Source organism: Gekko japonicus, unplaced genomic scaffold, assembly GCF_001447785.1.
Source record: "Gekko japonicus isolate JY-2015 unplaced genomic scaffold, Gekko_japonicus_V1.1 scaffold2458, whole genome shotgun sequence".
Taxonomy (NCBI): Eukaryota; Metazoa; Chordata; class Lepidosauria; order Squamata; family Gekkonidae; genus Gekko; species Gekko japonicus.
This window is the reverse complement of record NW_015166495.1, coordinates 136,914-151,042: the sequence shown is the minus strand read 5'-3', so window position 1 is coordinate 151,042 and position 14,129 is coordinate 136,914. Positions and strand designations below refer to the sequence as shown.

Below are 14,129 nucleotides of genomic sequence, written 5' to 3'. Positions count from 1 at the left end.
TATAACAATAATAACAGTAATAACAATAATAAAGTGCTTTCAGTAGACAAGAGGGTCTTGAGTGTTATGGTGGCCTCTTCCAGTCAGCCCTGTTTGGGGTACCACTGTCCAGCAGATCGTTCCATCCCACGTTGTTCATGCCGCACAATGTATGGCTGAGCTTCCCAGGGCGATCCCAAATCCCGATGGTATTGCCACCGTTGGTTAAAGTCCATGCTCTTAACCAGTATACTAAACTGACTGTTATACATTGTGGTTCCCCCTCCTTTTGCTACTATAAACCATGTATAACAGGCAGAGGCCTTTACATTTTCCTGCCAACTGCTTTCCAGAAAGCTCCCTTCACGTCCCTGTTTCTCAAGCTATATATCAGTGGGTTGAGCATGGGCGTCAGAGCCCCTGTTATACATTGTGGTTCCCCCTCCTTTTGCTACTATAAACCATGTATAACAGGCAGAGGCCTTTACATTTTCCTGCCAACTGCTTTCCAGAAAGCTCCCTTCACGTCCCTGTTTCTCAAGCTATATATCAGTGGGTTGAGCATGGGCGTCAGAGCCCCATACATTACAGAGATAATTTTCTCCTCTTCAGAAGGAGATTTCTGCTGAGGCTTCAAGTACATGATCATAATGGCTCCATAGAAGATACTGACCACAGTGAGGTGAGAGCTGCAGGTGGAGAAGGCTTTCTTACGGCCCTGTGTCGAGCGGATGCGCAATACAGCCGAGCCTATGCGCCCGTACGTCACAACGATGAAACCAAAGGGTGGTATTAAAATCAAGAGGCTTGACATTTGCATGAAGAGCTGGCTGGCATGTGTGTCGGAGCAGGCAAGCTTCAGAAAAGACTGCAGCTCACATACAAAATGGTTGATAATGTAGTGGCCGCAGAAGTCGGTGGGCTGCAACAGCACTGTGACGAGGGTTATCAGCATGGAGAGGGACATGGATGCAGCCACTAGACTCCCACAAAGTCTCCAGCTCATGATCTGCATGTAGTGGAGGGGTTGGCATATAGCCGCGTAGCGGTCGTAGGCCATGATGGCCAGAAGGACGCATTCTGTTGAGACAAGAAAGAGACCGATGTACATCTGGACCAGACATCTGTGGAAGGAGATGGTGGGCCTGTAGAGGAAGCAGTTGGCCAAGACCTCGGGAACGGTGTTGTTGGTGATGATGAGATCGATCAAAGAGAGGATGCAGAGGAAGAAATACATGGGATTATGGAGCCGGGGGTCCGCAATACTCAACATGATGATGAGGCTGTTGCCGAGAAGGCTGATGAGGTATGCCATCAGGAGGAACCAAAAGAACACCGCCTGTGCACTGAGGTGCTCAGATAACCCAATCAAGATGAAGTCTGTCACCATCGTTTCGTTGGTAGTTCCCATGACATCATTATCTCTTCTCCTGGAAAGAAAGATTAAGTCACTTAAAAGTGGCACGAGCTGAGCATTCAGTTTTTTCATAACATGTTGAAGAGCTTTTTTTGGATTCTGTTGTTGTTATTGTTGTTGTTGATGATGATGCTGCTGCTGCTGCTGCTGATAATAATAATCTGCATGGCTTTTCACAATCCAGTGGGTGGTATTGCACACTTAAGTCCCATTGCAGTTAGAAAGTCAAAGGCACATTTTATTTGATTAAGGACATCAGAACCCATAGAAAAAATGATACATAAATCATGGACTGGGTTTTGGTCAAAGGCAATAAAAACTGTTACTGAATACTTGTAATGCCTTTTGTATTGGTCCTGTGTTGAGATTCAGATTGTGAATTGATTCTCATATGTGCATCTTGGTGTAAATATTTGTGGAAATGATTCACAGATTTGGAAGGCTGTGATTTCCCATTTTTAAAAAGCTTTTGTTGTAGCATTTGAAAGCTTATTATTATTTCCTTCGCACTGTGATGGAGGCATAGAATATTAAAATTATTCACCAAATCCTTACAACAGTGATTTATGTATACATCTATAACCCATTTTTCACACCAATGGTGACTGAGTGGCTTACAATATTCTCTCCTGGAAGATAGTTTTTTCTTCTTTCCCTTTTCTTTTCTGTACTCCTACTGTTTTCCTAAAATAAAAAGATTAAAGAATTGCTTCACTTCTTAAGAGTTCTGTAGCTCTATGTATTTCCTACACAAACCTTCCCAAGAGTGTGAAGTACTTATAAAAGCGTTCTTACTCTCCTCTCAAATAAATTAGCTCCCTGTAAATGAAATAATGTACTAGTACATTATAAAATATTTGCAAATATTAACTTATCCTTTATGTCTGAGTCTACCATTAAACACATGCCAAAGGTGAGGTTCCACAGGGGCACCTATGTAGTCTTGGGTCACCTTGAGTATTAATGCCTTCAGTGGTTTAATGTTTTTGTGAATAAGGTGAGGAGTGAGGAAGGGGAGAAAGGAGTGTGTGTGTTTTCTCAGTTCAGCAAATTAATTTATCTTACGCCATTTTCTGTAAAATCTGAATATTCCAGATCTTAGAGGCATTTTCAGCAGTGGAGAAAATACAGTTCTATGGAGCTCTTTATGTCAAGTTTAGTCATTATAAAGCAGGAAGGGAGGGAGAGAGAGACTGGTACCATTGAAAACTGGTTCCTCCCCATAACCATAGAGAACATAAGAACATAAGAGAAGCCAATGTTGGATCAGGCCAGTGGCCCATCTAGTCCAACACTCTGTCACATAGTGGCCAAAAATATCAGGTGCCACCAGGAGGTCCAGCAGTGGTCCAGAGGAGTCTACTACTGGCCAGATAAGTAACTTCCAATGGGAAGGGAAAGGAAGGTGAAATAATGAACTGAAGGGCAGCCTATGTTACTATGGTGCCTTGAAGAGGTGATTGGGTGGCTTGTTCAGAGAACTATCCTGAGCAAGTGCCCTCTCTGAGGGTCATTGATTCTATTGGTTTCAGAGGGTAGCCATGCTGGACTGCAGCAGAACAGCTAGACTGGTGTCCAATATCACCTTAGAGACCAACAAGATTGTGAGGATACGAGATTTCATAAGAACATAAGAGAAACCAATGTTGGAGCAGGCCAATGGTCCATCCAGTCCAACACTCTGTCACACAGTGGCCGAAAATACCAGGTGACATCAGGAGGTCCATTAGTGGGGCCAGGACACTAGAAGCCTTCCCACTGTTGCCCCCCCAAGCACCAAGAATACAGAGCATCACTTGCCCCAGACCGAGAGTTCCTATCTATACCTTGTGGCTAATAGCCACTGATGGACCTCTATTCCATATGCTTATCCAGTTCCCTCTTGAAGCTGAGAGTCATAGCTCCCTTCATCAGACACAAATAAGAATGGAGGTCTCTAAGTCCTCATATTCCAGTCTGAGGGTGGGAAGGGTGTTGGAAAGAAAGCAGGATGCAGAGACCCCTGCAAAAGGTACAATGTAAAAATGTACAGATGTACAATGACCCCACCACCACCACCGGGCTGAATAGGGACATCGGATTCTTCTCTCACAACCGATGCTAATTTTCTTCCCCTAAAAATGTCTTCCTTGCTTTAGTACCTTTTGCCTTGTGTCTCTGCATCCTGACTCCCATTTTGGCAACACCCCTCTCACCTTCTGACTGGGATATAAGGACTCGAGGATCTCCATTCCTACTTGTGTCTGACAAAGGGAGCTTGACTCTTGAATGCTTATACCCCGAAATCTTGTTGGTCTCTAAGGTGCTACTGGATTCAGATCTAGGTGATTTGACTGGGTCTCTAACTGCAGTGCAGTCCCAGAGCTACATCCTTCTAAGTCCATTGACGCCAATGGGTTTAGAAGTGTATATACCTTTGCTTAGGATTGCAGTGCTAATGATACCAATCACAGCTGATGTGGAGATGTCAGAATTGCTCTCCCTCAGAGAAAGGTGAATTGGAAATAGCACAGGTGGGACATGAATAGACACAGCAGTGGGACATGAATAGACACAGAAGGCAACTTCCACTATGGAAAATTGATCTGAGATCACAGCAACTATTTAATTAATTTATCTCACATCGCATAGGATCAATTCTCTTTCAGTCCTCCTCAGATCTCAGTTTTATGCTTCATTGAACTGGTTCCATGCACTCAAGAAAGAGATTCAAGCAAGCTCAGAAACAACAAAGGGAAGTAAAAGAAAAAACTATGATACTCTGTTCAGGAGGCTTTGCTTACCCAGTGCTAGTTCCCCAATGATATCTAGACCAGTGTTCCCTCTAAGCTGAGTTAGTGTAAGCTAGCTCACAAATTTTTAGCCTCCGGCTCACACTCCGGCTCAGGACGGATGGCTCCAGAGCAAACTCATTTATGCCGTAGCCAAATCACTCGCTCATATCTTTAATGCCAGTAGCTCACAAAGAAGAATTTTTGCTCACAGGACTCTAAAGCTTAGAGGGAGCATTGATCTGGACTGAAGACTGAAATCTTGAGTAATATGTAGTCCCCTCAAAATAACTTTGAAAGAGAAGAAATGAAGAAATTGTGACACTAACCACCAAATCTTCCCTTTTAAGATCACAAATTCATTTAAAATCAATCCACTTCAGTTACTACCTTGTTAGTTTAAGGTCATCTTCTCAAAAATGTCCTTTTAGATTTTTCCCCAGGCAAGCACTCACACTATTTCTGGCTATGACCAATGTCTTAGAAGAGTGAGGCATGGAACACTGTCTATATTAGGTTAAGCATAAAAAATAATAATGAATTTCCTTGGAAGTACAGAAGTTTTATGCAGAGTCCCTGATCACGTTTCCCAGTTAAGGGGAAAATGCTGTTCAAACAAATTACAAAGATGATCTGACTCCAATGGTAACATGAGAAAGAAATTTCACTTACAAAAAGAGAAGCACGTCTTACATGACATATTCATGTAGGTACATTTAACTTACTGTGAACAGGTCAACTTCAAAAAGGTTAACGCTGCAGCTCCAAGCCCAAGCAAGAGAGAGAAGGTCCTATATAAGATAAAACAGAAGATGAACAAGGGCCAAAGAGGAGCAACAGCTAAGCAATGTGAAGTTGGGGCCAACTGCCAAGTGTCCCCGAGTGAGAGAAATCTCATCATCCTTCCCTTCCCTGATCCTCTTGCACACAGAGTTACAATAGCCAACAGTCTAATGGCAGCAAACATCAACTGGTCTCTAACTCTGATTGACCTTCACAGTTCTTTATAGACTCTTACATCCTTTAGAGGAATACCTTGGCAAGCGTGAGGGTAAGCTGAAGTTCCCTTTTTAAAAATTCAGGGGGGTGGAGATGCTCGTGTGGGTTAGGCTAGAAGACCTTCTCTTTTTTTGTTGTAACGAGGACAAAGTTGCTCATTCCCGGAGACCAAAGATAACAAAGACCTTACTGGCACCTTCTCCAACTTTGTTACTGGAGGTCCTTCTGGAATATGACACAGAAGTCTTCAATAAAGTTCCCAGGGAATTAACTTCAAATTAGTATTTCCAGACTCGAAAGATTAATTACTACTTCATCTGAACAAAACTGCAAGGGTACTTTAAAGGAGAGAAGGAATGATTTGGCAAACATTATGACTCCCAGATCAACTCCGGTGGCCTCAATAAAATCTGCTTTATAATTGTGATGCAATAAGCTGTCTCTCTCCCTCCCTCCCTCCCTCCCTCCCTGTCTCTCTCTTAAAATCACAAAGAGTACTTGGACATAATAATAAATGTTATTATTTATTATTTTCCCCCAAAAACAATTTATTAGGATATAATAAACGTTCAAGCATACAACAAAATTTATTATACATCCTTTTTCCTCTTACCCCCACCCCTTCATGGCTTCCCACAGTGCTCCAACCTCCTGCCCATCTCTTAGATCTTTTACATATCTTCCTTTTAAAAAATCTTTATTAAATATTTTTATTCAACAATTTAAAATATTTATTTGCTGCCTTTCTGCCTTCTGGAACTCAAGGTGTCTTATAATACAAACAGCACAAAAAACATAAAAATACATAACATACAGAAAAAACACAAATTAAAACCACAGTTTACTAAATGAACCCAATGCCATCCTAAATAAAAGTAAAATGCTAAACTAATCAAATACCATCGTAAATAAAATTTTACAATGGAACCAGTCAGTTGTTACAGCCGAATGAGGGATGGATGTATAGGTTCAGCCGTAATCCCAACAAAAAGATCAGAGAATACACAAATGTGCTTAAGTACAACATTTGGGAATGAAGATGAGACATTTATAAGGTTTAACTTCATTGGCCATGCAGGGGGATATCAGAGCAGAAACGCGAATATTTTGGCATTGATTCGTTGTGATCCCCATTAACACATTCTCTTGAAGCCAGCCCAGATCCTGGATGCACTACAAAATTAAAATAGCTATGACTACCTAACCATCTGAGTGGATGTATGTAAAGAGTCCCAAAAATTCTAAAGAAATGGCAAAATGTGAGGTGAACACCAAGGATGAGAAATAAAGGAGGAGAATCAGCAGGGACAAGACAAAGGCTTGGATCCTACAATATGGTTCCGCTTGGTGCATCTCGCCAACTGCTTTGGAGGCTCTCCTCCATGGGGTCACTTGTTTCCTCTGTGGCACCCACTTCTGTGTGCAGAAAGGCTCTTGACAAACATTGATCTTGAGGATATGGACATGGAATTCACTGCCAGAGGATGTTGTGATGGCCACAGGAGTAAACAGCTTTAAAGGGGGATTAGATAGATACAGAGAGGATAAGTGAAGGCTTGAGGGTTCAAGAACGACACGAGACACAGATCTGCAGAAGCTGTCTGACCTGGACCCGGCTCAGCAGCGTTTTATTAGCTCCCCCTTTCCCCTCCCCTCTTCCCTGTATAGTGAGAAGCAACAAGCAGACTCTGAACGAGAATAACAGGATGAGCTCTGCCCACAGCTCACCTCCTTATCTTTTCCAGAGTCAAGCCAAGTTTCTTCTCTCAGTGATCTCAGCAGATGTTTACTGGTGCCTTGCGCACTACTGCCCAATCTCCCTGTAGGAACATAGACCTCCGGGCATGCCTCCAGAGGTTTGCCGTCCCCACAGGATAAGTCTATCAAAGGCTACTAGCCATGGTGACTGATGGGAACCTCCACATTCAGAGGCACTAAGCCTCTCAGTCCCAGAGCCAAAAGGCCACACCAGGGGAAGGCCTCGGCCTCTCTACCCTGTTGTTGGCTGTCAGGAGGAACTAGTTGGCCACTGTGTGAGACAGGATGCTAGACTAGATGGACCACTGGTCTGATTCAGCAGGTCTCTTCTTACATTCTTAAGTACTAACAATAGAGGAAGGGAGCACTACAGTGAAGGTAGGCATCCACAGTGCCCAGAGAAAAGCACAAGGGAAATGATGGCATGTGATCCAAGCCAATGTCTTCAGATAGTAAAAAAAAGAAAAGAAACTCAATACTAGTTACTAGTACCCGGGCAAAGACACAAAACTGAAGCTTAAAAGTGTCTAGAAACAAATAAGTAACGCCTGTACATCCTTACATGCTAATTGACACAGATAGCAAGGAAATCATTACCTCATCAGAATCTTAAACATCATGGTGCTTAACTTCAGGAATGAAAGGTAGCCAGAGGCATTACAATACCCAGAGTATAGCTATGTCGTAAATTGCTTCACACAAGCCGGGAAGTAATACTGAAGTACTTGGTTAGAGAGAGAGAGAGAGTTTTTGCACAAAGTACTTGAACAAAACAAAAAAAATAAAGCAGGGAAAGTTTGTTCAGAAGAAAGTGACATAGGGTCCAGTCACATGCAGAATTAGCTGTGCGATAGGGATGAATGCCGGGCAGATTTTACGGGCGCGATCACACGAAAACATCTGGCAAGTGTCCCGCACCCGTCGGAAACACGTATCGCCCGGCCAAAGAAGCGGAGTTAAAAGATACCTGGGAAACTGCACTATTTTCCGGAAAACGCAGGGTGTGGGTGGGCGTCGGATCATGGAAGTGCTGGTATCCCGTCACATCCAGTGGTATGTGCGCAAATGCAGAACTGCTCATGCGCAAAAATGCATACTGCTGAATTGCCTCGCACTTCTTGGCCACGCTTCACCATCAATGTATGACCACGGCTGAGAGTATGTGCAAGGAGCCTCGGGGAAAACATCTGATCGTGATACCATGCTTCATTTTGCTCCGAAGCAAAAAGCCTCGCTTCACCCCCGGATTATCTCACTGGTGTGACCGGGACCATAGTATGTCTTTTCTTCTTGCTGCAATGATGACCTTGGGTCCAAATTTGCATCCACATGGCAACAATTCCCCTTTCATTGCCAGTACAAATACCCCTACAGCATCCCCCCATCCCCCCCATCCCATCCCATCTGTAATCAGTAATTTTTATAGAGATATAGTGCAGTAAAATCATCTTATATCTAATTCTCATCGAGTTCTCACAGTGTGGATAGTTTAATCTGCACTCTGGGCTCAGGTACAGACTAGGGGGATGTTTGTAGAAATCCGTGTCAGCCCCAAGTAGGGATATGCATACTGATATTCCCAAGCCAAGAATATACCCTCCAAAAGTGGCATTCTATGCATCTGCAGAACAAAAAATGGATTGACAGAACTTTCTAGCATTACATGAAAAAAACTCACAATATTGGATGGAATAGGGTATATTTCTGGCGATCTGGATCAGGTGTTCTTAGAAGAAATGGCATTAAATTTGCAAAGAACCAAGTCAAACCTCTCCCTTAAAAAATAAAAATGGAAGGGGATTGGACAAAGGGGTCCAACTTTACTGGCCCCTGTACAAGGTTTTCCCATCCATTTTGGAATTAATTTATCAAATGGCAGAGTGCCCGGGGCCTTAATAGCCCGCAAGCCGTTCCTGGAGACCCCCCAGTTCCCAAAAGACGGGACGGCTTAAGGTGCTCAGACAAAGGTGAGGCGTGGGCAGAGCCCTGCCTAGCCAGGCCGGCTCCGCCCCATCCCCACGCCCCAGCCCTCCGCGCTGGGACGCAGCGTTCGCCCCGCCTTCCCCGCGGCGGCAAATCAGCCCCCGGCCACCATTGCCTTTGGCGGCGGCCGGGAGCTCCCATGTCTGCACAACTGTCAAAGCCTGTTCGTATTCTATTAGCCGTCTTCCACACTTTATGTGGCAAGTCAAATCCTGTGGGCCTCTCATTGGTGTTTATCACATTATGGGTATTGGGTGGAACTGATCGCATCCCTGTTCGCAACCATTCATTCCCTAGATCGAAATTTTGTGATTGCGGGATTTGTGCAGATTTTATTGCTGGGTGTTGGGATCTTAGTCTGGATAGGCCCACATAGAATCATAGAGTGAGAAGGGCCCCTACAGACCATCTAGTCCAACCCCCTGCCCATTGCAGGACCAGCCTAAAGCATCTCTGACAAATATTCGTTCAATCTCTTCTCAAAAGCTGTCAGTGAAGGGGAGCTCACCACCTCCCTAGGCAGCTGATTCCACCTTTGAACCACTCTGACCGTGAAAAAGTTTTTCCTAATATCCAGCTAACACCTTTCTGCATGTAACTTAAACACTTTGCTTCAGGTCCTATCCTCTACTGCCAACTGGAACAGCTCCATCTTTGTGGACAGGCAGCCCTCTGTTTTCAATGGTCTTTGTGTATTCATGAAGAAGAGCATTTTGCCTTCAGAGATGCAGGGGAGCAATATGGCACAATGTGGGTATCCGATAGGTCGGAGTGGGTTTAATACATCCACTGATGGTTCTCATTATTGTATTGAGTTGGACATCAAGTTTGCGGACATGGGGGCTGTTGAGCCACACTGAAGCACGCTATTCTGCAGTACTATACATCGACCCCAAAGCTGAGCATCTAAGTGTTGCAGCAGACACACCCCAAATTGTACCAAGTAATTTTTGGAGAATGTTGTTTTACATGTGTATTTTTGCTGCTATGTTGGTAAGATGGTGTTTATAGCTCAAGGTCCTGTCCAGGGTAATGCTGAGGTACTTAGGTGTATGGTTGTGTGTAAAGACGGGTGCCATTAAGGTAGACATTCAGTTCACAGTTGGCAAGATTGTTATTGAGATGGAACCAGGAGCATTCCATCTTGGTCTCCAATTTCTATAGGGGGAATGGGGCTCTTTTGGAGGGGTCTGGAGCAGATGCTTTTAGAGCAAATAGCTCAAAATTGCTAAGTACAAGTGGAGGACAGGGAACTTTAAGATCATAAGTTACTTTTATGTTACAACAAAGCAAAGAGTTGCTTAGAGGAATCTTGTAAATCTTTCAAAAGACATGGGACATATTCTCAGTCATCTGGGGAAATGGAATGTGTGTGTTTTCTGGAGAAATCCTGGGGTTCTTTCTTATAATTTATAACAAAGTTTCTTCTTTCTCAGAGCATTTGCTGCTGTGCAAATTTGGTGGAAATAATTTCAGAACGGCATTGAACAACCTTGTTGTCAGAAAGGGTTCCAAATTCATCTACTAGAGGCCTTTATGTATATGTGGTGCTTACATAGGTCATGGAAAGCCCCATTCTAGAACCTGACATTACTGGCACCAACACAGTACCAGCTGCATAGCAAGTGCATCAGAGATGCTAGCAGCCCCCCTGGATCCTATTAATCAGGAAGTGGCATGCCACTCATGCTCACGTGCATGACACACTGGGTGCCACCAACTGCTAGCTGAGCAGTCCCTGATGTCTGTTAGGGAGTGGTGTTAGGGGCTGGTGAGTTACCACCAGAGCAGAGTTGCACAGTATAGTGCAGGGCCAAGTCCCAATATAGTCCAATGTCCACACAGTTAGGTGGGAAGGAATATATACAAGGTTTATTTACAAAAGTCCTGTTAAGCACTGCAGGTATACACCAGTCATTTGTCCAACCGACAAAGTGCTCCGCCATACACTAACACACATCAGAGAGGTAAAGTGGACTGTACACTGAATGCTTATATATTTACATCAACCAATCAGCACTGGCTGCTGAGTCATTCTGATACTGCTATCACAAAGCCAGTCAGAACCAATTCACTCCAGCTAGAACTGCTAGCATGAAGGACTGTTAGCTGTCACTTAGATGAAGAGAATCTGACAACTCATAGCTTCACACTCTGACAACGTCATGCTGCCTCCACACCGACTGAGCCCCAGAAAGCAGAGACAAGTGATGTCAGCCCTGCCAAGCCAAAAGAAGCCAGTGATGCAAGCATCAGGACCCCCCAAGTTAACATACAGCTGGGAGCTCTATGGACATGTTTTTGAGTCCCCACCTGCAGCCCAGCTCTCTTTTTCTAGAAATTGGGGGAGCAGACACATGGTCAGCAACAAGGGAACGGATAACTTCACATTCAAGAAAGGTCATCCAGAAGCAGCAATAGCAGCAGCAGCAGCAGCAGCAGCAGCAGCAACAGAAGAAGAGGAGGAGGAGGAGGAGGAGGAGGAGGAGAAGAAGAAGAAGAAGAAGAAGAAGAAGAAGAAGAAGAAGAAGAAGAAGAAGAAGAAGAAGAAGAAGAAGAAGAAGAAGAAGAAGAAGAAGAAGAAGAATTGATTTTATGGAGCAGAGGTCCATCAGCGGCTATTAGCCGCAAGGTATAGATAGGAACTCTCAGTCTGGGGCAAGTGATACTCTGTATTTTTGGTGCTTGGGGGGGCAACAGTGTAAGGGCTCCTAGTGTTCTGGCCACACTGCTGGACCTCCTGAGGGCACTTGGTATTTTTGGCCACTGTGTGACACAGAGGGCTGGACTGGATGGGCCATTGGCCTGATCCAACATTGGCTTCTCACCCTTCATTATCCAAAGGAGTCTTGGAGTGGCTTACCTTCCTTCACCTTCCCTTCCGCTCCCCACAACAGACACCCTGTGAGGTAGGTAAGGCTGAGAGAGCTCTGAGAGAGCTGTGACTGACCCAAGGCCACCCAGCCTTGACAACTCAGTGGGGCACAACACCCTTGTGGCAAAAGGGAGGAATGGGTTCAATTCCCAGGAAGGCAGATACAGGCCAGAAGGCAGATACAGGCCGGAAGGCAAAGCTCATATTTTTCTTGGCAGCAGGACAAACAGCAGCAAAAAATGAGGCAGAGGTTAGGCTTCCTAGTCTTGGGAGCAGCTGCCTAGCTGCTCACCTGGCTGGGCATAAGTGCATGAGATCCCACAGAGGCATTAGGCCTCCTCCGCCGGCCCAGATGTCAACACTGTCCATGGTGCTGGATCGGAAAAATTGCAGGGACAACCATGGCTCAGTGGAAAGACACAGGAATAGCATGTCCAAGGTCCCTGGTTCGATAACCACACAGGGAGAGTCCTGAGACAGTCCAGCTGGATACCAGGGCATACATGAGCTTTTGCCCCCTGAAACATCCTCATGGCAGATGGGCCAGTTGGTTGACCTATATCCCCATCATTTTGACAGACAAGCATCTATGGGCCATCTCCCTCCAGCAACCAGGGGGCTCATTACTGCTGCCATGTGCTCCAGCAACCCTGGCACTCCAACCATCACTGCCTCCCCCCCACACACAGGCAAGCTGCACGGCTGATCAGACACGTCTCTTATGTTCTTATGTTCTTATGAGACCCTTTCCCTTCCCCTTGAAAAAACACACCTGAGCCCCCTTTGAGTTCCCCCCTGCAGCGTCCTTCCCAGGTGACCTGCATGCTGAAGTCAGTTGATGGTAGGAATGACTGTAGGTGGGAGCCAAGCTGGCCTGTAGCTACAATGGGGCTATTGGGGGCTCTGCCCCCTGCCAGCCCCACGAGATTTTTTTAAAAAGAAGAATCCGGTGTGTGTGTGTGTGTGTGTGTGTGTGTGCCCCTGCTTCTTCTCAAAAGCATTCAAAGGGGTCCTTTAGATGCTTTTGTAAAGAAACGGGGGAGGGTGTGCCCTCCTCTCCATCCCTCCTGCAAGATTTAAATGGCCCTCCAGCTGATCGGCAGGCCATGTGCTGCCTGCCAATCAGCTGACGAAGGGCCATTTAAATCTTGCAGGAGGGGAGGGAGAGGGGTGGCCGATGGTTGTCGGGCTTGGGGGTGGATTGGAGCTGACACAAAAAGTAATGGCAGCCCCACAAGCCCTGCCAGAAAACTTTTTGACCCACAAGCCACAAAATCCTAGCTATGGGTCCGGAGCCAAGCCTCATCTGTCAAACCTCAGGCACACAGAGCTTTAGAGTAACCCGCATATTTATTGAACAGCATCAGGCAAGTTGGAACCAATTGAGACGAATGGAGATGCCCTCCCTCCTTTCAGTAAAGTTCCTGATCTGCACTCATAGATTACAGAGTGGCAGGCGGAACTTTCCCAATCATTGCTAATCTATGAGGTGGACAACTATGGTGGCCCAATAGCTGACTGAACAATTCATGCTGGTGCAGGAACTGAAAGGGAACATATGTTTTGCAACCCCATGGCACAGCATTGAGATCCATGCTGGTTTCTCCAGCTGTACTTTATGCAATAGCAGGTGCTTGGCTTCATACTGGCAAAGGGAGTCCTCCTCATCTTCTCCCTCTGTTGAATGGCTGACTGTGCAGAGGCCCAAGAGACACAAGGGCAGTAATGGGTACTGTTCTGGACTTACCGCAAAAAGCAAGGGGAAGCCAGGTTTCTGCATGTGGTACTCTGGTAGGGTCTGCAGGTGGTGGCACTGAGCCAACAATTACCATTACCTATGAGGTGTTGAAGGGAGGCATGGTATAGCGCGATCTCATCAGATCTCAGTGTTGGGGGGATTAAGAGTCCGGGAGTTTTTCCTAGGAATCCCGTCGCCACCCAGCTCGACAAGGGATTGTGTGTGTTGAAACTGGCAGGAACACCATAGTTTGAGAAGAGAGCGAAGAAGAAGACACCTGTTCCAAAGTTAAAACCATTTATTGAAAGAAAACCATACTGCACACGTTGTCAAGCAAGTAGCAATTTTAGTATTCAACTTACAGAAGGGAACAGATAAACCAATGCCTATCAACAAATAGTGCACTTATTATTCGTTTCGGAATTATTATCTATTCAGGAATGCATTCTGGCCACTCTGGCAAGACCTAACCATGGTGCTGAATGACCAATACAAACGACACAAACAACCGTGATATAATTACTAAGATATTACTCTATGTATTTTTTTGTTTTTACAATAAAGATGTTAACATTAATAGATTTTCACAATACATATAAGTCCTCAATA

At 45.1% G+C, this 14,129-nt stretch overlaps 1 protein-coding gene across 1 annotated transcript; it reads right to left on the bottom strand.

Moving 5' to 3' along the window:
* Positions 1–463: 463 nt before the first annotated feature.
* Positions 464–1,390, bottom strand: LOC107111262 (olfactory receptor 13H1-like). Its single transcript, XM_015412209.1, has one exon. The coding sequence runs from the start codon at positions 1,388–1,390 to the stop codon at positions 464–466; it is 927 nt and encodes a 308-aa protein (XP_015267695.1).
* Between the last annotated feature and the right edge of the window lie 12,739 nt (positions 1,391–14,129).